The following is a 22,492-nucleotide window of genomic DNA, read 5'->3' as shown; positions in this document are numbered from 1 at the left end:
GTACCTGCAGCTGACCCAGCTTCCTCGTCACCATCTGGCTGAGCTGCTGAACTCCACGTGCCAACAAGCGGCTCTCTGATTGGACCAGACTGGCAGCTAAAGGATCCAGGTGACCAGTGAGGTCCTTGGAGACCTTCAGCACCCCCTCCAGGTCGCACTGCAGAGAGTCTGTCCTCTCCAGGAGACTCTGGAGCGCAGAACACAAACAGATTTAGGTATTCCTTCAAAAGCAGGGAAATGTAATCTAAGTAAACTTAGAAATCATACTAAACATTTTTATATCTAACAAATCAAAGATTCTGGTTTATTTATGGCACTCACTTCAGTGAGAACAGACAGATTGCAGAAGTTTCAGAAAAAAATACACAATTTACTCTAGAAAAAAATATAAATGGGCTTGAAATACATAAAGTTAAACAAAATACATTTAAAAAGGCATACATTGGAGCTGCTAAGTACTTTAGCTATGTAACAAGTGCAAATATACTATATCTACCTATATCTAAACACATCTTAAGTGTTCTGATTCTGATTTCACTTCCTGTGAAGCTCTGAAACATTTGTTTGTGTTATTTATTTCCTCACCTGAGCGTTGTGAACCCTGACAGTGAGCTGCTCCACGGTGTCATGTTCTCCAGGCGCTCCGCTCAGTGCTGAGCTGACATCGCTCTGCAGCGTCTGCAGCCGGTCGGAGAGAGACGCAGCCGGCCGGGCGTACACCTCCCACAGCTGCAGGACGTCCTGACCCCTCTGGAGCTGCTGGTCCAACGCTCTGGACGATTCTGTCCAACTGGAGGACAAGAGGAACATGGATTTAATAAAGAGAGTTATTGTGGAATTAAAAATGTTTAAATATCACATTTTTTATTGTCATATGCTCAAAATCTACAGAGTAGTTGTTTGCATGGAAATCTGAAGTCCCCGCCAACAGAGCAATATACACTAAGGACTTCAAATGAATAAGGTAGTAAATAGTGCAAGTAATACAATGGCGCAAGTAAATACATGACTAAGTGTGTCATTTGTCTGTGTGTTTTGTGAGTGTGTGTGGGTCTCACCTGTCCCTCTGTCTGTCCAGCTGCTGTGTGAGCAGAGTCTCAGCAGTAGGACTGATGATGTCTTTGAGGGAGGAGACGCTTTGATTTAATCTGTCCCACTCTGCCTCTGAAGCTGCTGTCTCCTCATGAAGACACTGCTTCCAACAACAAAAACAGCATTCAATTATCAGCTGTTCCAAAATAAATGATGTTCTTTCTGCTCATTTGATTCAGAAACCATAAAGCCTTTTGGCATTCTCTACATGGAGCTGAAGCTTCATAATATGTGTGATGAGGAGCAGTCCTACCTGCAGCTTTCCATGCAGATCTCTGTGTGCCTGCAGGCAGAGCTGAGGGCTGCTGTGATACTCAAGAGTCTGAGACCTTCTCACTGTTTTCAGCATCATCTGCTTCAGCTGCTTCTCCACACAATCCCACAGCTGCTGCGCCTCAACCAGCCTCTGTCTGACTGAGTCATGCTGTTAGGGACCAGACAGGATGTTTCATTATGGGGAGAAAAAGACATAACCAGAAGACAAAGACCAAACAATATATATTTAAGATAAAGCTGGCAAACATGACCTCACAACATTCCTACCCAAAGCCCAATAGTTTATTAAAGTATGAATACATTTGGAATAATTGTTACTATTGATGCTATGTATTCATTTTGCTGATGGTAATTAGGCAAGATAAAATTCATCCAACGAGAGGTCACACAACAACATTTTTTATTTTGTCAATTTTTGGGAATATTTTCTGTTATAGTTGAAGACATTTTAATGTAAGGCGCTTAATGAATTTGCTTTTAGAAGTGCTTTGTAAATACCTTTTTTTAATTGTTATTATTTTTTCCTCTACAACCAAAACTATTTCCACATCTTCATTTCCTCACTCATTCACCTGTTGTGTGAGAGCTGCACAGGCCTGGATGGATGTATCTGTTTTAGACATTAAATCACAGCTGCTGTTTTCTCCTCCATCCAGTTTGCCTCTCATCTCCTGAAGAGCTTCACACCTCTTCCTGATCTTCTCCTCAAGATCCTGAAAACACAGAGAAACCAAAGAGGAAAACAAATGATTTCCGTGGAGAAGACTTTAAGCTTTGTGACTTTCCAAATCCTGAGAAGGCACATTTTCTACAGGTGCTTGATTTGATAGTGCAGATGCGACCTCTGACCTGGCAGGTGCTGATGCTCTGGAGCAGCTCCGTCTGGCTGCTGGGTGTCTGAGCAGACTTCATCCAGAGGATCTGATCTGTGATCCAGCTGTTGATCTGCTGCAGGCGGGCCTCATGCTCCAACCTGCTCCTCAGCTCCTGCTCCACCTTCTGGATCTGATCACCATAAACAACATCAGGTCAAACATATTACATAATACATTTTAAAAAAGTAAAAACTTAGTTAACGTTGGTGGTAAAAAGGCAAATGTTTGCTACAACTAATATGCGTTTACCATGTCCCCAAAGGGAAAGTGATTAAATCCATGTACATGTAGCCTAACATGTGATATGGTGGAAAGCTCCATACAAAAAATAACTTGTAAGTGGATCATGAGTCAGCTGTGTTTATTCAATCTACAATTTCCCAGAATAAAACCTAATTTTATCCTCAACCTTTTAACCAACATATATTAGAAGCCTGAAAGTGCTATGGGTGAATCCTAACCACCGCTGAGCTTGCATGTCAGCAGATCCAATCCCATTAAAACCTTCCCCACTGAAAAAGACCATGTGATGCAATTGAACATTATGAGAAAAACAAAATAAGTATCTTTGATTTGTTGTTTGCTTTCTGACCTGAGATTGCAGAATTCCCTGCAGACTGAGCCACTGATGGTTGAGACGACCCTGCTCCTCTGCAAACAGGTTGTGTTCATAGCACCCCCTCTGGCCCTCATCGGAACTGCAGCTCTGTAGCGGTTGGCTCACAAAGTCCAGTGTGGCGTGATGGGCTGACATTTCTATCTGACACTCCTGAGGAAAATGCCATAGAGAGTCAATCAACTAAATACACAACTAATCACAATTATATCTTTAGAAGAGAAGTGAAATTAATGCATTAAAAACTATTCATTATTACAGGATGAAAACACTTCAGGAATCGGGACATTTGTGGCACAGCGCATGCTTCAGCACTTCTTTACCTTGCAGTGTTTCAGGAGCTGACTCAGACCAGTGTTTGGGGAGGTTTGTGTGATCCTGCTGCGATGCTCCTCCAGCTGTGACTCAGCAGAAAGAAGCCAGGCCTGCAGCTCAGACAGGGCCTCCTTCTGGGTCAACGTCTGCATCCATCGCTGAGGAGGAGGAGGAGGAGGAGGAGAGGGAGAGGGAGAGGGAAGAGGAGATAGAGGAGGAGTGTATGACTTCATTCATGTCAAACAGTTACAACACTACTTACTCAGACTACAAACATTATTTTATTCACTGTTTCAGTCATCTGACCTTCAAGACATTGAGATTATTAACCTTTCATAGTCCTCAAAAAAGCCAGTAAAAATTCAGGTAGTCCAGAATTTCACATTTTGGTTAGTTTAAGATTTATATACACTGAATATGTGTTTTTTTGTGAAGTATTTTTATTTTTTCATGCATATATAAGTACAGAAAGTAAGTAAGTACTTGTTTTAAATTGTGTATACATTTGCTCATTTGTGAGAAACAAATGAAATGTGTTCAACTGATATAGAAGACAATCAAAACACATAGAAGAGGGCAAAACAGCAGATGGAGGGGATAAGAAGAGTTGACAAAAACTGAGGAGAGGGGGAGAAAATAGAGGAATGGAAGATAATACGAACAGCAGGGAGAGGAGATGAGAGGAGGCTAGGGAGATGGGACAGAAAGGATGAAGCCGAGGTGCGGATGGAAGAAGATTTTGAAGTTTCAGACGGACAGAAAAGCTGGAGGGGGGAATGGTTTTCACACCAATAAGCAGAGAAGAGTCCTCTGGCTGGCATTGTGCTGCTCGGGGGGGAACTTTTAAAAGTAATTGGTGACAGGACTACTGCAGCGTGGCTTTCAAAATATCAAACTCTGTACATGTGGGCACTGAGAACCACATTTGACACGTTTTGACATAAAGAAACACATAAGGAATTACAATAAGATTCTATAAATATTAAGTAGGATAGGCCAAGATATTTTAGCATGGTTTGAAAATAAAGCTGATGTCCATTTTGACATGGAGGTTGTCTCACATGTGTTAGGAGATACTCTTGGTAAGTTTGATAGGGACTGGACCTCAATAGCATTTAAAGGCCCCATGTCATGGCCATTTCTACAGATCATAAATCCATTGTTGAGGTCTACTAGAATAGATTTACATTGTGCAATTTTCCAAAATCGCATTGGTTTCTCATACAGCATCTCTGTATAGTATGTGTATTCACTCTCGGTCCTAAACGGCTTGTTGGAGCTCCTGCCCCCCCCCCCCCCCCCCCCCCACTCCCTGTGAGCCCACTGTGCTCTGATTGTTCAGCTCGCCCTCTCTGTTCTGATGAGTCCACCACCGTTAAAGGGGAACATCAGTGATTATGTATTACAATGGCGTTTGTTAGCAACCAGAAAATGACACCAGTAATGACAAACAGATGAGAATGCTGCGTGAAGTCTAGGTGCCGTGTTGGTGGGATGTTGCGCGGCTCGCTGCTGTGAGGAGGGGACAGTGTGAGCTCTATTACTGGTGTTGTTTCCTGGTTGCTGCGTGGAGTCTGCGAAACTCAGCCTGAACTCAGCCTGAGCACCATGGACACGGGAAAGGGGGGTGCTGAAGGGGCTGCAGCACCCCCATCTGCGAGGCTCCACTAGCACCCGCACCCCCAAACGCGGCGCACCTACAGTGTAAGCGCGCCACAGTTTTGCCGCTGCGAGGCTCCACTAGCACCCCCCCCAGCGCGTCACAGTTTCGCCGCTGAGAGTGTGTGCGTGTGAGGAGCTCCACGGATTGGTCCATTTTGGTATGGTCACGTCACTGTACCCAGCAAGAAGGAAAATAAATGTCCAACGAGGCGTTCAGGGGCAGCATAGACAGGTATTTTCTGTGTTAGAGTTGTACTCCCTACAGGGTGTACTTTGAGGGTGTGTGACTCGGCAGACCGTTTACATGCAGAAAAAGCTACATAACACACAAGGGGACGGGTGATAACCGGAAAAGCATGACATGGGACCTTTAACACAAAAGAGGAATGGTTTAGTGTTTTTGAGGTAACTTATTTTGCAAATGCCTACTCCTGCTGTTTACTCCTTTTTTTGTGTCAGTTTATTTTTGTTCAGTTGCTTCTTGTATGTTTTCTCTTAAGTGTGTGCCTTTGTATTGTATCCTCTTATAACTGTTGAAAATACAAAAATACGGAACAAGATAAGGATAGGCCAAAATCCACATCCTTTTCTTTATATTTACATAATTGGTATGGAAGTTGGGAGTCTCCTCACCTTATGCAAAGCTTGTTGGGTGACAGGAACATCGGCCAGGAGGCGGGACCAGTCCAGCTCCATCTGTCTGAGCTGAGCGTTGATGGAGCAGAGATCTGGTTCTGATGTTTCTTTGTCCTCTAGATTTATTTCTAAGTCTCCATCCTCTTCCTCCCTCATCTGCAGCAACTGGGATCCCGCTCCGTTCACAGCCACCTTCAGTCCAGACTTTGCTTCCATGCCTTTGGTCAAAACCTAAAAAATAACTATCATGTTATTTTGTTTTATGTCAATCATCAACTTAATACAATTTATTTGTGGTGTAGACAGAGTTGTTAGCAACATATTATTTACTCCCTTTTCAGACACATGAACTCTGTTTATTTCAAGTAATTGGTACATTTCCCCACTTTAGGTCTACAGACATAACAACTAGAAGCTTTATTTCGATAAACCTGATGTTATTTATTGTATATTGCAAAAAAAACGTTTGTGACATAACATTTAAAAATAAAATTCATTAATTTAACTAAAGTCTACATGAAATTGAGCAGGTTTTATTTGTGCGCGTCTTTGTTATTTACAACGAGTGAGTGTTGTGTGCTCACCACAAACTGGAAGTAGTGATCACGCCTCTTTTCAACATCCATCTCCTCCTCTGCTGACACAGAGAGCTGACATCTGTCAATCATCTCTCTGGCCCCGCCCATCCAGTCAGCCAGTACAGCAGAGTCACGAAGAAACCTGGTTATTGGTGGGAAATAACACATTTTGATTAACAATTCGACATAGCTACAGGGTCATCTGCATATCTGTTATTGAAAAAAATATATATCAATACATAATTAATATATATAGATGTAAAACATTCAGGTGCTTTTTGATTGATGCTACGCACATTTTACAAAGACAAATATATTTTTCAGTAAAATCCGGGCGTTAAAAAAACTAAAATATTATGAAAGTATAAAGATATTTCAACCACTCAAAAATATGGAATTTCAACATTTCGAAAATATTTGACAGTTAATACTTGATCAAACTTGTGAAGTCTAAACAACTACATGTTTTCTCTCTCTCACCTGCTCCTTAGCTTCCTCTTCTTGTCTACATTTGTGCATTGGTGCTCCACCTTCTTGTGAAGGGCTCTCCATCTTGCCTCCAGTTTGCTGTTGGCCACTCCCACTCCTCTGCAGCCCACCTCCTGCAGCCGGAGCCCCGCCTCCAGCATCCGACTGAACCGCGCCTTGTTCTCGTGCAGAACGCCACGCAGCTCCTTTGAAAAACACAAAACTTTATTAACACTTAATCGCTTTTACTCAGAGTAAGATCACTATCATGTTCACGTATGTTTGTTCAGTACATAGCCAGTACTACACAAAGTAAAAGTACTACAGTATTTAATGTTAAGCAGGCGGTTAGCTTAGCTTAGCATATATACCGGGAGCTGGGGAAACAGCTAGCCTGGCTCTGATTTCAGATGGATAAAAGACACATTTCCAATCCTACAGCAGGGCAACAAGGAATATTAACCAAAATGAATGTTAGTTGGAGGTCGTGACTCGGCTAATAACTTACAGCAAAACCAAAGAACATCATGTACCCCTACAGAAAACAACCTTTCGCTTGTATGTAATTGAGCCAATTAGGTTTTTGAGTGCAATGCACAAAGTACATCATGGAGAGCGCGCTAAAATATTCTCTAAATGAGCAGAACGGAACATTGCGAAATGCGCTCGGTCCTCCAGATGGCCGCTTGTTGGTACATTTCAATTATCCGCCGACGGTCAGAAAGTACACATTTATTCATAAAAATTACCAGGTAGACCGAGAGTTTCTCTGATATCCGCTCCTCTGAATTTCCCTCCTTGTGCATCTTGATAGATGAAGTTTCAATGGGACTCAGCAGGGAGTCTAACCAGGCTCTGTCCTCCTCCCACTGCGACCACATCTGAGACAGATGGAGAAATGATGAAGTGCAGGAAAATTGTTTATTAACATCAATGTGATTATTTTCCTATGACATTTCTATGTCTTCTAAGTATGGGTTGAATTAACTGTTGCATAATTACAATCCATCCAAGACATAACATTTTGTTATGGAAGCCCTCTTAACACAAGGTTTAGATATATTGATATTATTCAAACACATTTCTAGGCAAAATACATTTATGAAATTAATGTAAGGCACTATTTAACTGAATGATCTTTAGATAGACAGACATCTTTTTGCTGATAGATTTTTTGAGAATGAGTACTATACTATGTCATATTAATGTACTTGCATTAAAAAATCAATGTTGCTTCCTATAGCCTTCTTAATTCAAAGCCACAATAACTAAGAGTCTACAGCCATGGCAGCAGCTCTGTGAGAGGATACTTTGTTAATGTTTAGATAATCCTTTCATTGCTGTATTTCATAATAATTTCCCTACCTGTAATGTCTCCTGCATCCTGGTCCCTTGGTCCAGTCCTTGCTGGTGCAGCCGGGCTATCTCCACCTGCAGACCCATCACCACACCCTGCCACCTCTGGAGGGTGCTCTCTGGGACTCTGTGGGTCAGGTTCTGCAGGATCCTAAAGTGATGGCCCAGGAACTGGAAGAACTTCTGCAAACAAAGTAACGTCAAAAATAATTTAAAAAAATGTATACACCAAAGGTCTTTGAACAGAATTTCCTTGTATATCCCACCGTATGGCTACTGAGCTGCTGCTGTAGATGAGCTCTGTCGCGGAGCTCTGCGTCAGGCTTCTGCTCGAGGCGTTCAGGGCCCAGAACTAGCAGCTCCTGCAGGCTGAGGACCAGACGCTCATACTGCTGCTGCAGCTCCACACTGTGCTTCAGCTCCTCACAGCGGGAGCGAACACCACCTAGAGAAGTGTCCAGCTCATCCTGCACATACAGGGGAAAAAACAAAACAAAATATGTTCGTGCCAACTGAATGACAACTTATTTAGTTTGATATTGAGAAGGTAGGAATCCAAAATGTGTTCACACAAAGCAGACTTGGTTACATTTGACATGACACAGCAGCTTTCATACCTGCAGCTGTGAGGCCTGCTGGATGAGGGAGGCAGGCAGGTGGTGTCGGTGCGCCTCCTCCATCAGGGAGCTCACCTGCTCCACCTGCTGCTGCAGAGACTCCTGCATCTGAACCACAGCCTGAAGAATAAAAACATATACACTGTGACAAATAAAAACGTTATGATGTCGACTGAGAAACGTTTTAAATCTCTTTTTTCTGACACAAATACATGAATAAATCATTTCTGAGATCTTTTTATGTCTTTTTCATCCGACCAGAAGCCAAAAACCCAACATGTTCAATTCATTATATTATAAAACACAGAAAAGTAAAATATTTGAAATGCTATGTAAATTATTAAAATTCAATAATAATTAGAATTCATAAAATGAACTGATTATTTTGTCAATCAAACAACCACCGCATCTTTAAGAACACACAGGAAACATCAGAAAACAGTTCACTCAAATACCTCAGATTATGACTAGCTTGTTAAAGTCAATATATCTCCATGGAAACCGTACCTGCATTTGTTTGTTAAGGCCCAGAGATCCATTGAATTCATGAATTATTTGGTGAACCGTCGCCTGGTTAGAAGTGAAGGCTGCATGCAACTCATTCAGTTGTATCTGTCGGTTAAACACACATCACTGTTCCTTTAAACTGCATGCAAACGAGGGTTTTATTTCAATAAACAAGGTTATTTTCTTTTGTATTTAAAAAGTTATATTTAAACAGTGCAGGTAATATACATTTGTTAGATAATGTGCAAGAGGAGGTGAGATTTGACAACAAAAGATAGTAGGACACAGATTATAAACACTAATACAGTTAAGATATAAATAAGATCTTTGAGAGTCTTTTGGTTTTACCTTCACAGATAATAAGAGTTAGTGCTGATGTCTGACCTGTTGCTGGGACGCCTCCTCCTGCAGGTGTGTGAGCTGCTGCTCTCTGCTGCTCAGAGCAGCCTGCACCACACACAGCACTCTGCACAGAGCCTCCACACACTGCTGACCGCGCTCTGACCCCAGCACACGGCTGACCTCTGAGCCCTGAGAGGACAGCTCACTGCCAAGGGAAGCTAGCGCTGCTGACAGGCTCTGGCATGAAATACAAGGGAGGCTTATTAGTGAGTCTGCATTATAATAATAAGCTGGAACACGTTTGTGTGTTCCAGAGTGTGTGAAGAGGGCAGGTTAGGTCTTTCAGATGTCTTTCAGATATTGTTTTTATAAATGCTGCATATTTTCATTTTTGATTCAGGCTTTTTGGCATAAAAGACCTTAAAACCACAAACAAAATGATTGATGGGTAGAAGTAAAGGAATCCTCAACTGACCCAAACAAATATCAGTTTCTCTTTACTGAAGATGAATCTGAGCTGAATAAGAGATGCAGGGTCTTATATTCTGACTTTGTTTCCTATTTGAAATAAAATGTGAATGTTTTGCATTTATAATAACATATCATTCAGTTCTTTCAAGTATTGACTTCACTTTTAGTCTTAGTCAGACTCAAAGTCTCTTTGACTCATGCAAATGCACCACTCTAAATATTGTGAGTAGAAGAGATATGCTCGTATATTTCTTCATATAATAATAATAATAATAATAAATGATATTTCGATAGCGCTTTTCTCTAACTCAAAGACGCTTTACAGTCGGGGGGAGGGTAGACAGACAAGGACATGCAAAAACAAAGAAAAACAACAAAACAAAGACCAAAAAATAATAATAATAAATGAATAAAATAAAACAAATAAAATAAGATAAACAGAAAGGGCAGTCTGGAGGAAGTTGATTGAGGGGGGGGGGGGGGGGGCTTATGGATATACAGAGTTGAAGAGATGAGTCTTGAGGCGGGACTGGAACAGGGTGAGGGACTCAGACTCACGGAGGTCTTGGGGGAGGGAGTTCCAGAGCTTTGGGGCTGCCACTCTGTCCCCAAAGCTCCGGAGTTTGGCCTTTGGGGGCGGAAAGCAAACCGGCTGAGGTGGATCTGAGGGACCGGGGGGGTTGGTAGAGGATGAGGAGGTGAGTGAGGTAGGGGGGGACCAGATGGTGGAGGGCTTTGTAAGTGAGCACCAGGAGTTTGTAGTGGATGCGGTGAGATATAGTCATTCAGCATAAATAAGCACAAAAGGAGAAGCCAAGGAGGAGAAGTGTGTCTTAAGTGTGTCTTAAGTGTGTCTTAAGTGTAGATTTAAAAACCCCTAGGGTCTGGGCCGACCTCACATGGAGGGGCAGAGTGTCCCAGAGCCTAGGGCCAGCTGCTGCGAGGGCTCGGTAAATAAAGGGCCATCTTATGTTACCTGCAGCTGCAGCAGCCTCAGCTGAGTGTCTTCTTCATGTGTTGTCCCAGCAGGTGAGTGCAGCAGGTTGTTGAAGGAGGACAGGGACAGGGACGCTCCGTGAAGCAAATGAAACAAACCCTCGTCCAGCGTCTCATGGGAGCCGTCCACCGAGGAGGCCTGGGGTGGGACAAATTTAAGATATGGTTTTAGAGCAAGATTGATTTCTCTCATGATCCCTGTATCGTTGCTGAACTCTCCTGCACCTGTATGGGTCAAATATGATATGACTTTTATGATAAACTTCTTGACACTGTGTTGTTGACATGGGGAAATTCAGACTACTTTGACTGTTGTTGTGATGCATTTAGAGTCGGATGTTATTATTAACCAGGAGGTGGAGGCTGTTTAATCCTTTCCTCACTCCTCTCTCACTGGCTGTCTTTCACGTTTGTTGTTCCCTGCTCTTATTTTGTTAAGTGTGATGTCAAAATGTGTGTCCTGTGGTGAGAGATGAAAAATCATCATGCCTGGCATTCCATTTTCCTTTTCAATAACAACATTTCAAATTAAAAGGTGACATTTATTTGTATACACCATTTTTTTTTTTCCTTGATTTTATCAGAGGGGCATCTGAGGTTGATTCAAGTTTGTTTTGTTGCCTTTACTATACATCACTTATTACAGTATGTGAGTTTACAAAATAAGTATATATTAAAAAGATAAAAAATTAAGACCAAATTGTTAAAATGTGCTTAGTCCCTATTTTCCAGTATAAAATAGCAAATTTAAATATTTTTTTAGTTAAGTATGGCAATCTCAGTTTCTTTACAAATCTCCCATTGACCTCAAAGGTCCCATGTCATGGCCATTTCCACTGATCATAATTCCATTGTTGAGGTCTACTAGAATAGATTTGTATTGTGCAATTTTCCAAACTCACTTTGGTTTCTCATACAGCATCTCTGTAAACTACGTGTATTCACTGAATTTCACTCTCTGCCTTTAACGGCTCGTTGTAGCTCCAATAGCTCCAGCCCCCACCCTCCCTGTGAGCACAGTGTGCTCTGATTGGTCGGGACGATGTGAATCGCGCTAAGCTCCGTGGAGGTGTTGTTTCCTTGTTTAGCGATACACAGCCAAACACAGCCAAACTCGTCCTGAGCACACACAAAGTCACAGCCGAAGTAAAAACAATAAGTGTGGCTTGATATTGAGTAAGAAAAAGGTTGATAAACGCTGTGAGAATGGGTCTGCAGAGAGAATTTCGCGCCGCGATCCCAACTGTCTGTTATCAGCCTGCAGCCAGGGAGGAGAGATCAGCAGAGCTGCTTGCACTGAGTGTGTGTGTGAGGAAGTCCGTGGATTGGTCAATTTGGACCAATCAGCGGGGGCTTAACGTAACGGCTCTGCGGACGTAACGTAACGGCTCCACGGATTGGTCCATTTCGTTCCGGGTACGGTTGACACCATGCTTACCTGGAAGAATCAAATGGACAATGACGTATCTCCAACGAGGCGTTTTGGGGAGGTATTTTCTGTGTTAGAGTTTTACTCGCTGCAGGGTGTACTTTGAGGGTTTGTGACTCTGCAGACAGTTTACATGCATAAAAACCTTCATAACACACAAGGGGACGGGTAATAACCAGAAAAGCATGACATGTGACCTTTAACACAGCTCTATCATTTTAAATCACAGTAGAATATCAAAAGAATCATATTCATATTGAACTATAGGTCAGGATAGCTGATACATAATGGTTAATGTTATATTCCAAAACAGATATGGTTTACAATAAAGGTCCTGACTCCTTAGGATTATGACCAGTATCACACAATAGAGAGGGGTCACTAACTTGTGAAAAGACATGTTATAGCCATGTGTAGTATCAGAGGTCACATGTCCCGACACCCTGTATAGTCTGTGAGAAACAGCCTGTGATAAAGGAGCCTGTACCTGACTCAGAGCTTCTGTCGCTGTGAGGCCCAGCTCTCTCAGTTGGCTGATGTGAGTTTGGAGCTCTTTCAGGGTTTGTGTGCCAATTACGCGTCCTGCTGTTCCATCACTGTGCCTCGTAGATGAGTCTGTCACCTTCAGAGAGGAGGAGAGATTGGGGGGGGGGGGGGGGGGGAGAGAGAGACATCAGAAGTAGGAGACACACACGACTCTTATGAAGCCCTGCAGGACTCCCCATAGGGACAAAAAGACAACTAAGTGCCTTCAGCTCAAAGAAGGTGATAATCAAGCGCAGCGAGAACACACATTTTTCTTCTTTTCCGTATTTGAAAGTGATAATCAAGCAGAAGGCTGACGATGAAGGCCATACCTCTGAAGGGGGAAGCAGCCAGCTCTCCTCCAGAGAAAGCAGCTGGCTGTGAAGGCCGTCCCACTTCCTGTGAGCCGCGTCCTCGTGCACAGCCGACCCAGCAGGAGGCCACCTGCAGGGGGGAAGAGGAGAGAGTTCACACCTAATAACACTTAATACTTACTTTCTTTCTTTCTTTCATATCTGTTTTTCATCCTGCTTTCTTTGTGTTCTTCTGGCTGTATTTGTTTTTTTGTATTATTTTTGTTGAGAATCTCATCTATGTCTCTTTCGTTATTGGCAAATCAACCTAAAAACTCATTGAATTATTGGATACATTAAATCAAATAATTCAAAATGGCAAACATTTATTTTGAATAATACATTCTCCTTGTTTTATTCTTTTTTTAAATCTACTGCAGCCTTACTCTGTTCTTTTGTTTAACATGTACTGATTATTACTGAATCACTGAAAAAAAGTACGTTTGATTCTCAATAAAAAGCCCAAAAGAATAATAACTGAAATAGTATTAGTGTGTAGGACATAATAGAAATAAATCATATCCCACACACTATGTACTGTACATATATATTCAGATCACATAAATAACAGAGTGATGGTCAGGTTGTTACCGTGGTGACAGCGGGCTCTGGTCCTCTGTGTCCGGGCTGTGGAGCCGTCCTCTGCCGCCCTGCAGGGCGATGGCCTGGGTCAGACCTCTCTGCTCCGTCAGCTGCTGCTCCAACTCCTGCACACAGAGAGGGATAGAGTGAGATGTACAGAACAGTAAACACAAACATTACGGTTATCTACTGCTTCTAGCTACTTTTTTTGTTTTGTCAACACAATAGTTATAACTTTTATTTATTTTGGGCTTTGCTTTGCTGACTGAATTCCAGAGCAACCTGAAATTAATATTAATGATTCAAATGAAAAAGGAAACCCATTTACGACCAACAGATATCATTCAATCAATGTACCGGTTTAATTTTAGAAAGTGGTTGATATTGGCTTTTTAAGATCTCATCCACTTCTAATACAAGGGACTGAGTTAGTAACTATGATGTGTTTTTACTCAGGATTTCAGACTTCAGTTAAGCATTTGGATGTCTTGTGGGGTTCTCAAAAAGTTCTAAAGTGGCTGATATTAGTTATATTCAAAAATATGAACTTGGTGTATGGTTATATACTTCAGTAAAACCTTCCATCAGTATATCAGTACCTTCTGCTGCTGCAGGCTGCTCTGTCGGAGCAGTTTGTTTCTGGGAGAGGAGAAGATCTCCTGAACACTGCTGCTGCGCTGCAGCCTGGACTCCAGGTGGCGCTCTGACTGAGCTGCTGACTTCTGAGAGGAAATAGGTAAAGAAGGGACACAGGGAGGAACAATTAAAAAAGATCAACACCACAAGCATGTGTTACAGCCTTTGGTGGATTGAAGAAGTGAAGAAATATCAGTTCAAATCCTCAGATTTAAAATCAGTTTTGTTTTATGTTTAGGTCCAGTTTTGACGTGGTTCAAGCTGGAACAATCAAACATTGCCACCATAGTGAAAGGCTGTCCTCAGTCACAGTTATGTAAAAAACATTAAACACAGTAGAAGTAGACTTTCAGCGCTAAGACTAAGACTTTTGATTTGCTTACTAAGACTTGTGACTTGCAGGTATGAAACTAAACAGACCTGCTAGAGCTAATCGCTCTAGCAGGTCTGTTTAGTTTCATAGAGACAGGCCTTAATAATGATCAGGGAGTGACTTTGGCACACGTGACCTGTCTGACAGCAGACACACCTCCACACTGTCACATTGGTTTAATCCTGTAAGCTAAATAAACACGAGAAATGAAGGAGAAATAGGAATTCGATTGACCCAATAATTCGACGTGTGTTTGGTGGGAATGATTATATTGTAACATCAGAAAATGCATCAACGTAAAAGATTACCTAAGTTAAAATGAAATATAGTATCTTTCAAATATTGTTCAGACTACATGTGCACTACTTTTGAGGCAAAACCAATTGTCAGGATTCCCATCTTAACATCACATGAGAAATGACTTTTTCTAATTCAAAAACATGTTGGTACAGAGAAAGAGGGACACAAAAAAAACTCAAACTACGATTTTAAATACTAAGTTAAACAGCCAGCTCATTCTGACTGATGTGTTGTCAAAAAGTGTTTTGATTTTTGCCCCAAGTTGTGTTTTATCCTGCAACTAAATGTATTAAACTTATTCTACATGTACTCTTTGAATTGATTTCTACTCCTACATATAGCTTGTACCTGTCCCTGTGTCTCAGTGTGTGTGAGGGTCCTCTCCTCCCCCTGTCTGTCCTGCAGAAGCTGCTGGAAGGACACCAGGTTGGCCTTCAGGAGCTCCAGTTTGGAGGAGAGTAGCTCGGCCGCCTCGTCCTGCTGCTGCTGGTCAGCCGCCGGACCGAGAGCCGCCAGGCTGGAGACCCTCCGCTCGATCTCCAGGAACATGTCCTGTACAGTAACACACACACACACACACACACACACACACACACACACACACACACACACACACACACACACACACACACACACACACACACACACACACACACACACACACACACACACACACACACACACACACACACACACACACACACACACACACACACACACACACACACACACACACACACACACACACACACACACACACACACGTTAGGTAATGATGCAGCACAAAGGTTCATAATGTTTAAGTTAGATCAGGGTCAGTCTCTGGAATCGAAGCTCTTTAGTTTAGTGAATTTGAATGGCAGACAGGATCCCACTAGTTGCTGTTTGTTGGCCCACAATGCTTCATTCAAACGTGTGACGTGTTCAACCTCTGAATCTTTAATGGAGGCTCGAGTTACACTCTCTGGGTCAGCAGGGGGTGAATCCTGGGAGGAAAATACCTGCCAAAGCTTTGAATGAACACACAATAGTGAAGCCTGTGAGGGCGGGACTCTAGACTGCAAACCATTATATTATATATTAATATAACTTTCAGATTCAAATATCCACAATGAACTGAAGTCTTTCACCAAGTTTTTAGTACATTTAATCCTTTTTTTCACAGAACAGCACAAATATGTTTACTGGCTGTGCCCAATATCTACGTAAAAGGATGAGGGCCACATGTGAAATTATTTTCAGATCTGACCCAAAGTGATCATTTTTTTAGTTATGATATTAATGACAGAATTCTGAGAATGTGGCCCTAATCCTCTTCCGTACATATCCGATATAAATTGACAATAAAAACAGTTAATTAGTCTACAGTGCGCTGTAACAGCTGATGTCTGCTGCAGCATGTTTTCATGTGTTTGTTTGGTCGTCAGGGAGACTTTGAAACTAAAACATTTGATTGGTTGATTTCTGACATCCAGCCAAACCGCGCCCTCAATGCAAATACCAGCAGCCGGCATTAATATGGGCTCAGAACAGTCTCATAATACTCACATGCACACAGAAGGATTCACACTTGTATTTCCGGATCCACACTTGTGTTTTTCAATGCACACACAAATGTGTTCCGTTTCATATACATGTAAATAAAATCCAAACACAGAAAAAAGTTTTACATATGTATTTTTGATCCTCACATATTTGTTTTCCGTTTAAATCCCCTGAACCTGCAAACACAAACCGCTTTCTGTGCACGGATCGCTGTGCATTCGTGTGTGGGTTTTTTGAGACTCTACTGACGGTCACCCGATTCATACTTGTAATTTTTTCTATCTATAGCCAATCAGATGTCTCCTTCATTCTAAGCCAATCACATGAGCGCGGAAAACAAATATGTAAGGATCAAAAATACATATGTAAAACTTTTTTCTGTATTTGGATTTTATTTACATGTTATGAAACGGAACATATTTGTGTGTGCATTGAAACACACAAGTGTGGATCAGGAAATACAAGTGTGAATCCTTCTGTGTGCATGTGAGTATTATGAGACTGTTCTGAGCCCATACATTAAGTGTTTGCAAAGGGAACTCTTTACAAGTCATTTGTTTCCTTTGCCCTCTAACACATTACTGCTCCATACATCTAAGACTGTACAAACAGTGAGATAGCCAAAGTACATATTTACGTTGTAAAAATGTTTGATGTTTGAATGTGACGCTTTGAGTTAATGTTTAGTGAGACGGTTGTTCTTTCACTTTCTCCAGCAGTCCTCATTTGAATGTCTTTCATTTACCAGCAGAATTAAAGCAATGTAAGTATTAGTAGTTTGATTATAAATAAGTATTGATTCATTTCTAGAGTTCTGAATAAAATGATGAAACCTAATTAAGTTCAAACTGTATTGAAACATGTAATGACACAAACATGTTATGAAAGAAAGCTTAGATTGTTGGGTGAATATGTGCTCCTCTGAGCAAAAGGGAGCACACAAACCAAATTAAAATATTACACTACAAGTAGCAACACTGTCTGCTTCATTATGTTATCAAATGAAATATAATAAAATACGCTGACCACTAACCTTTGGGTCAAATCTATAACATCAGACTGCTGGAGGAAGCTTCCAGACATATTACACTCATGGAAAGTTCAAATAACTGACTTTACTTTGACTCCTCCAGCACATTGTCTTTTATGAATTGCCTTATTTTCATTTTTATTTTTCAACTGTGTGTAAAGCACTTTGAATTGCATGTGTGTGTATGACATGTGGTAAACAAATAAACCAACATTAAGCTTTACCTACAGAACCAGAAGTGTTCCAGGATCATACATGATTAACATTTTTAACCTCTGAGCTGCTAAAACATCATCAGCTCCTAGTTTTTATAACATTTTGCAAGATCTGAAATAGTCAGCAAGGATTTGGAAATTACTCATGCGTCATATTTTGCTCTTGAAACGGCATTGTGCAATTTGAAATGTGTGTAGTGTCTCATGACGTGGCCAGTGACTTATCATAGCATATACTCTTAGGCCAAACAGACGCAGGATTATGAGCTCAGACTTAAAGTGCGGATATGAAAAGCTGTTTTTTTTTACTTCTGAGTTCGTAACTTGAGTCTGAATCAGTTTTTCTGTAAATTAAGCCTGGAGATTATCAAAATAATGAATGTGGACGTTTCTGGTTTCAAGACATTTCAAAAATAAAATTGATCTTTCATCGTTGGTGTTTTGCATGACATTACTGGCAAACTAATGAAATCCAGCAGGAAAAACGTCCTTTTGGACTCAACTGCAAGAGAATTGAGATTATAAAAAGGCCAGAAAAATGTACAGATAATTCAGAGTACTTTTGGTCATACGGTGATATTTTAGACAATAGTGTTTTTTTAAATGATGTGGTGCGAGTTTGGGAAAGATCCTCTCCTATTTCTACATGACAAGCACATATATATTTACAATTTTGTTATTTTAATTTAGTAAATTACTATACAATCTATGTCTTTACTCCTCTGAATATTTCACTGAATATATATATATAAATCTCTTTGGTTGCAAAGGTTCTTAAGTAGACACCGATTCATTTTGAGCTCTCTGATATTCTAGCAAATGTAGCAAATATCAAGATTTTGACCAAGAAGTTGTTTATTTTTATATTCTTCTATTCTACCTCTTATTTGTTACAGCCTAGGAACCATTGATTTAGTAAACTGCAGGTCATACATCTTTCCACCTGAAAATTAAGCTTAAAATATTCATATTATTGTTAGACTAATTCTAACTGCACTGCAGATATCTTTTGACCTGAAAACTCCTGTAGTAAGGACCTAGTTCCTGGTGGGCGGGGCTTACCTGGCAGGTGAGGAGTTGCTGCTCCACGCTGTCCTGCATAGTGGTTGCCCCGGCAGCAGCTCCCCCGGCTACCAGGCTCCTCTGGGCTTCCTGCAGCCACAGCTCCAGCTGGCCCACCCTCTCCAGGCACACATGGAGGACGGCTGAACCTCTCTGCTCCAGGGTCACAGGTAGAGAGGGGGAGGAGAGGAGGGTGAGAGCTGCACTAAGTCCTAAGCAAACTCTAGCACTATTTTGATTCTACCAGAACAGGTTGTAGCTCTAATATTGATCTAAAGAGACACTTGTGACCTGTCATTCCCATTCTCACACAACCACTTCCAGTCTGTTTCCCCTGCCTGGTTATCTCTCTTACTCAGGCGCTTGGTTTCTCGTCTTTCTTTCCCTCTCTGCTCCACCCACCTGTGGCAAAACCACTTCCTGGAGCGGTGGCCGGGCTTCAGTGACAGCGACTGTTTATCACAGGCGGAGCGAGAGAATGACCGAGACATTCACACAGAGAGAGAAAGAGAGGCCTCAGGCTACAGGGGAGGAGCTGAGTAAGCAGTAAACACTTCCTCTTCAGAATGCACTTTGTAGCTGTCAATCATCTGATCCGTTGTTCTATGACAACTTCATCTATGATCCCTGCTTCTTTTTTACTATTGAACTATGAGCATGTTGCATGGTGCAAACCCACAATGCATCACATTAACTCTGTAAATACAGTCGCCAAGGAACTAGTGAGGATTTGACAGGCGGTGAACACCAAGAGTCAACAAACCTGCTTTGGATGTCATTATTAATCACTTGACTGAAACCTTTACCAAGCTTTGATGTCACTGAAGTGTAATGTGAATACACAGAGGCCTCCATTTCTTACAGGAGGACATATTGACTGACATTTTTACTAACTTGTACCTTCAAATTGCTCCAATTATGAATTCAAATTAACAATTTGTGCTTTGGAAGTGCATGATCATGCTCTTATTTTGTATTTAAACAACATTTTTGTCAGTTCAGTCAATCAGTCAGTTATTTATGTGCAACCAGGTTCCAACTCTGCATCCACTCCTGCACTGTTAGAGGGTTAGGAGGAGGACAGTGCTGTTGTGTGTGTCATGCTGGAATTTGAGTGTGACCTTATTTTTGAAATGTTGATACGCTGCAAGACGCTGGCCCTGAGTGTCATCCTGGTTTTGCAGTATGTATGTAGATGAATCAGAAGTGAATGTTTTGTGGACCGTTGTGACTGAGTTCACAGATGTGTGTGTGTGTGTGTGTATTTCTTCCGCCCCTCTGGGTCATCCCCCCTCCATGCAAGCCCCCTCTGTCCCTTCATGAGCTCCTGACACAGAGAAAGAGAGACGGCGGAGTGGATCACTGTTGTGGGTTTATTTATATTTCTGCTCGTTTGGATATGTAGACAGAATGGAAATAGCAAAAGTGGAACAATGTACAAGTACAGGACATGCCATGTAATGTAAGACATCTCAGTATTTCTGCTTTAAGGGGAAAACCTTGTACCTCCAAAAATGGCAGCTTCTGGTGAGTTATTATTGCTCTTATGAAAATATTGATAAGCCTTTAAAAAATGTGCATAGGAGGAAGTATTTTAGTACGAGTTGAGTACATTATTTGATTACAATTTGGAGTTACATGGTTTTCACCTGCCAGCAGTAGCGTGTTAATCAGGAATCATGTCAAACCAGTGCATTTTCATGGCCAACCGTCATCTTAGAAAAGGTAACTTTTTGTATGTACAAAACCGGCATTGTCGATAGTGAAAGTAAATATGCTGATTCACAACAAAGCGGGAATCTTTCTGCACACTCTCCTGCTGCCAGGCAGTGACTGAGCAATTCATTGAAGTCATAACTACTCAGGTAATCAATCAAATGGGTAAACAACAATTTATTATCACGTTCAGCATATGAAAATTCAAATAGCAGATGCATGTAAGCAAGCAACTTTATTTTTAACAGATTCGCTCTGCATTTGCCGGTAAATAAGATACCTATATGATACATTATAAAACATGGTTCACAAAATATGTCTAGTAGTACACTTTGTTTCTGGCTTTTATAAAAACATATTAACCCAAAGTGAAGGTCCATGCAAAAGCTTATTACAGACCAAAAACCATCCACCCACATGCTAAATACCATCACTGCTACTTTTCTTTGGTAAAATAACTGTCACACTATCATTCACTTCTCACATAGTTGCAATATAATCTGCTGAGTCATATTAATGTACACAGGCAAGCCCACAACTCCTTTAAAGAGAGGTCATTTTGGGAAAAGTGGATATTTGGCACGTATCAGATTTCATTTTAATTACTTTCTGTCTTCTATTTTATTTTTCACGCTACAGTAGGAAACAATGATTCAAATCCCCCCATGTAAACACAAAGTCCACAGCTGTGAACCGTTTCAACTCTCTGCCATGTAAATGCACTGAGGGTTCAGACATTTTGATTAAAACCTGAAGGCGTCAGCTTGGAGCTACCAGGTTCTAGAAAGAGTTTGGGTGTAGAGGAAACGGTTCGAGGAAAAGTCCAAATCACAATCAAGGTTCAAGAACGATTCTAGAGGAAACTAAGAAGTGGGAGTTCTAGGTTTGATTCTAGAAGACGTGCAAAGTGTGAACGTTTATTTGTGGAAAAGCATTGATTCTAGAAAGCTCTTAGGTTCTATAAGACATTATCATTAGAGTTGAGTGTAGAAGAAGGGCACGTTGAGGTTGGTCGAGAAGAATAAGGGAGTCCTTAGAAGATCTAAGAAGTACTTTCGGAGATCCAGAACTTGTTTTAGAAGATTCTAGATAAGGCTTAAGTCTAGACGGGGGAGTTCTTTGGTTAGATCTAGAAGAACTTTGAGTATATACAATAGGTAGTCAAAGAGAGGGATTTAAAGATTTGTTCTGTCCATTAATTAAGTAGATTCTTTTAGAAGATTCTGGAAGAACATTCAAAAACTTGATTCTGGATGGGTTCAAAGGTTGGACCTAGAAAAAGTAGGGACATCTATGATAGGCTGCAAACACTTGTGTTCCAGGCTGATTCTAGAAGAAGCAGAGGAATCCAAGCTTGCCTCTAGAGACGGGGCTTTCTGCCCATGGCTTTAAAGAAGCTCGAAGTTCAATGCTTGACACAAGAAGAAGTCAGAAGTTCTAGCGATACAAGTTCTAGATCTAGGAGACTACACATTTCTGCTGGGAGCCAGAGGAGGATTTGGAGGGTTTGGAGACTCCTACGGTGGAGGATGTGTTTACCATGCTCTCAGGCAGTGTCTGAGTTCTGACTGTGCCCAGGGGTTTTGATAACGCTTCAGAGGAACTTGCTTCTGTGGGGTCAGTGGGGCGCTCAACATCCTGAAGAAACATGAGCAGGGTTAGAAGATCACTCAGGTCAGTCAGTTAAATACAAGGATCATTTAGTTAAAGGGAGAGAAGGATTCACACAGTTACTGGTACACTCTGTTACAGAATTAGATCAAATAATGTTATTTACAAATACTTGTTATGTTATCTTGTATAACTGTTGATGGTGAAACACACTCAATGGCACCTGATGAATATATCAAAAAAATGTTAAAGTTGGCATCAATTATATAAATTTGAAATGTACATTTAATTACATTTTACACTACCAA

General features: G+C 41.3%; 2 protein-coding genes across 7 annotated transcripts in view; both read right to left on the bottom strand.

Annotated features, from left to right (window-relative positions):
* Positions 1–19,058, bottom strand: part of LOC307046293 (nesprin-2-like) — a 53,829-nt gene extending 34,771 nt beyond the window's left edge. The window contains exons 1-24 of one of the 4 annotated variants that reach the window (XM_079692679.1): positions 18,858–19,058; positions 15,354–15,557; positions 14,296–14,418; positions 13,706–13,821; positions 13,094–13,205; positions 12,724–12,858; positions 10,788–10,946; positions 9,383–9,577; positions 8,999–9,103; positions 8,492–8,611; positions 8,141–8,341; positions 7,884–8,057; positions 7,268–7,399; positions 6,531–6,724; positions 6,057–6,192; positions 5,470–5,703; positions 3,183–3,332; positions 2,836–3,012; positions 2,218–2,373; positions 1,941–2,081; positions 1,346–1,516; positions 1,059–1,192; positions 586–790; positions 5–187 (exon numbers count right to left, since the gene is read on the bottom strand). In XM_079692679.1, coding sequence (XP_079548805.1) covers positions 5–187; positions 586–790; positions 1,059–1,192; positions 1,346–1,516; positions 1,941–2,081; positions 2,218–2,373; positions 2,836–3,012; positions 3,183–3,332; positions 5,470–5,703; positions 6,057–6,192; positions 6,531–6,724; positions 7,268–7,399; positions 7,884–8,057; positions 8,141–8,341; positions 8,492–8,611; positions 8,999–9,103; positions 9,383–9,577; positions 10,788–10,946; positions 12,724–12,858; positions 13,094–13,205; positions 13,706–13,821; positions 14,296–14,418; positions 15,354–15,557; positions 18,858–18,896 — 3,696 coding nt within the window. In that variant the 5' untranslated portion in view covers positions 18,897–19,058. The remainder of the gene's footprint in view (positions 1–4; positions 188–585; positions 791–1,058; positions 1,193–1,345; positions 1,517–1,940; positions 2,082–2,217; positions 2,374–2,835; positions 3,013–3,182; positions 3,333–5,469; positions 5,704–6,056; positions 6,193–6,530; positions 6,725–7,267; positions 7,400–7,883; positions 8,058–8,140; positions 8,342–8,491; positions 8,612–8,998; positions 9,104–9,382; positions 9,578–10,787; positions 10,947–12,723; positions 12,859–13,093; positions 13,206–13,705; positions 13,822–14,295; positions 14,419–15,353; positions 15,558–18,857) is intronic. The other 3 variants (XM_079692677.1, XM_079692676.1, XM_079692678.1) reach the window with 3 other exon arrangements.
* A 1,151-nt stretch (positions 19,059–20,209) lies between these two features.
* The window catches only part of LOC307046291 (uncharacterized protein), a 53,912-nt gene continuing 51,629 nt past the window's right edge, over positions 20,210–22,492 (bottom strand). For all 3 annotated transcript variants that reach the window (XM_079692665.1, XM_079692666.1, XM_079692667.1), the window contains one exon: positions 20,210–22,211. In XM_079692665.1, the coding sequence (XP_079548791.1) occupies positions 22,032–22,211 (180 nt within the window). In that variant the 3' untranslated portion in view covers positions 20,210–22,031. The remainder of the gene's footprint in view (positions 22,212–22,492) is intronic.

Source organism: Notothenia rossii (assembly GCF_949606895.1).
Source record: "Notothenia rossii genome assembly, chromosome: 7".
In the NCBI taxonomy this organism is placed as follows: domain Eukaryota; kingdom Metazoa; phylum Chordata; class Actinopteri; order Perciformes; family Nototheniidae; genus Notothenia; species Notothenia rossii.
This window is presented reverse-complemented; position numbering and strand designations above follow the sequence as displayed.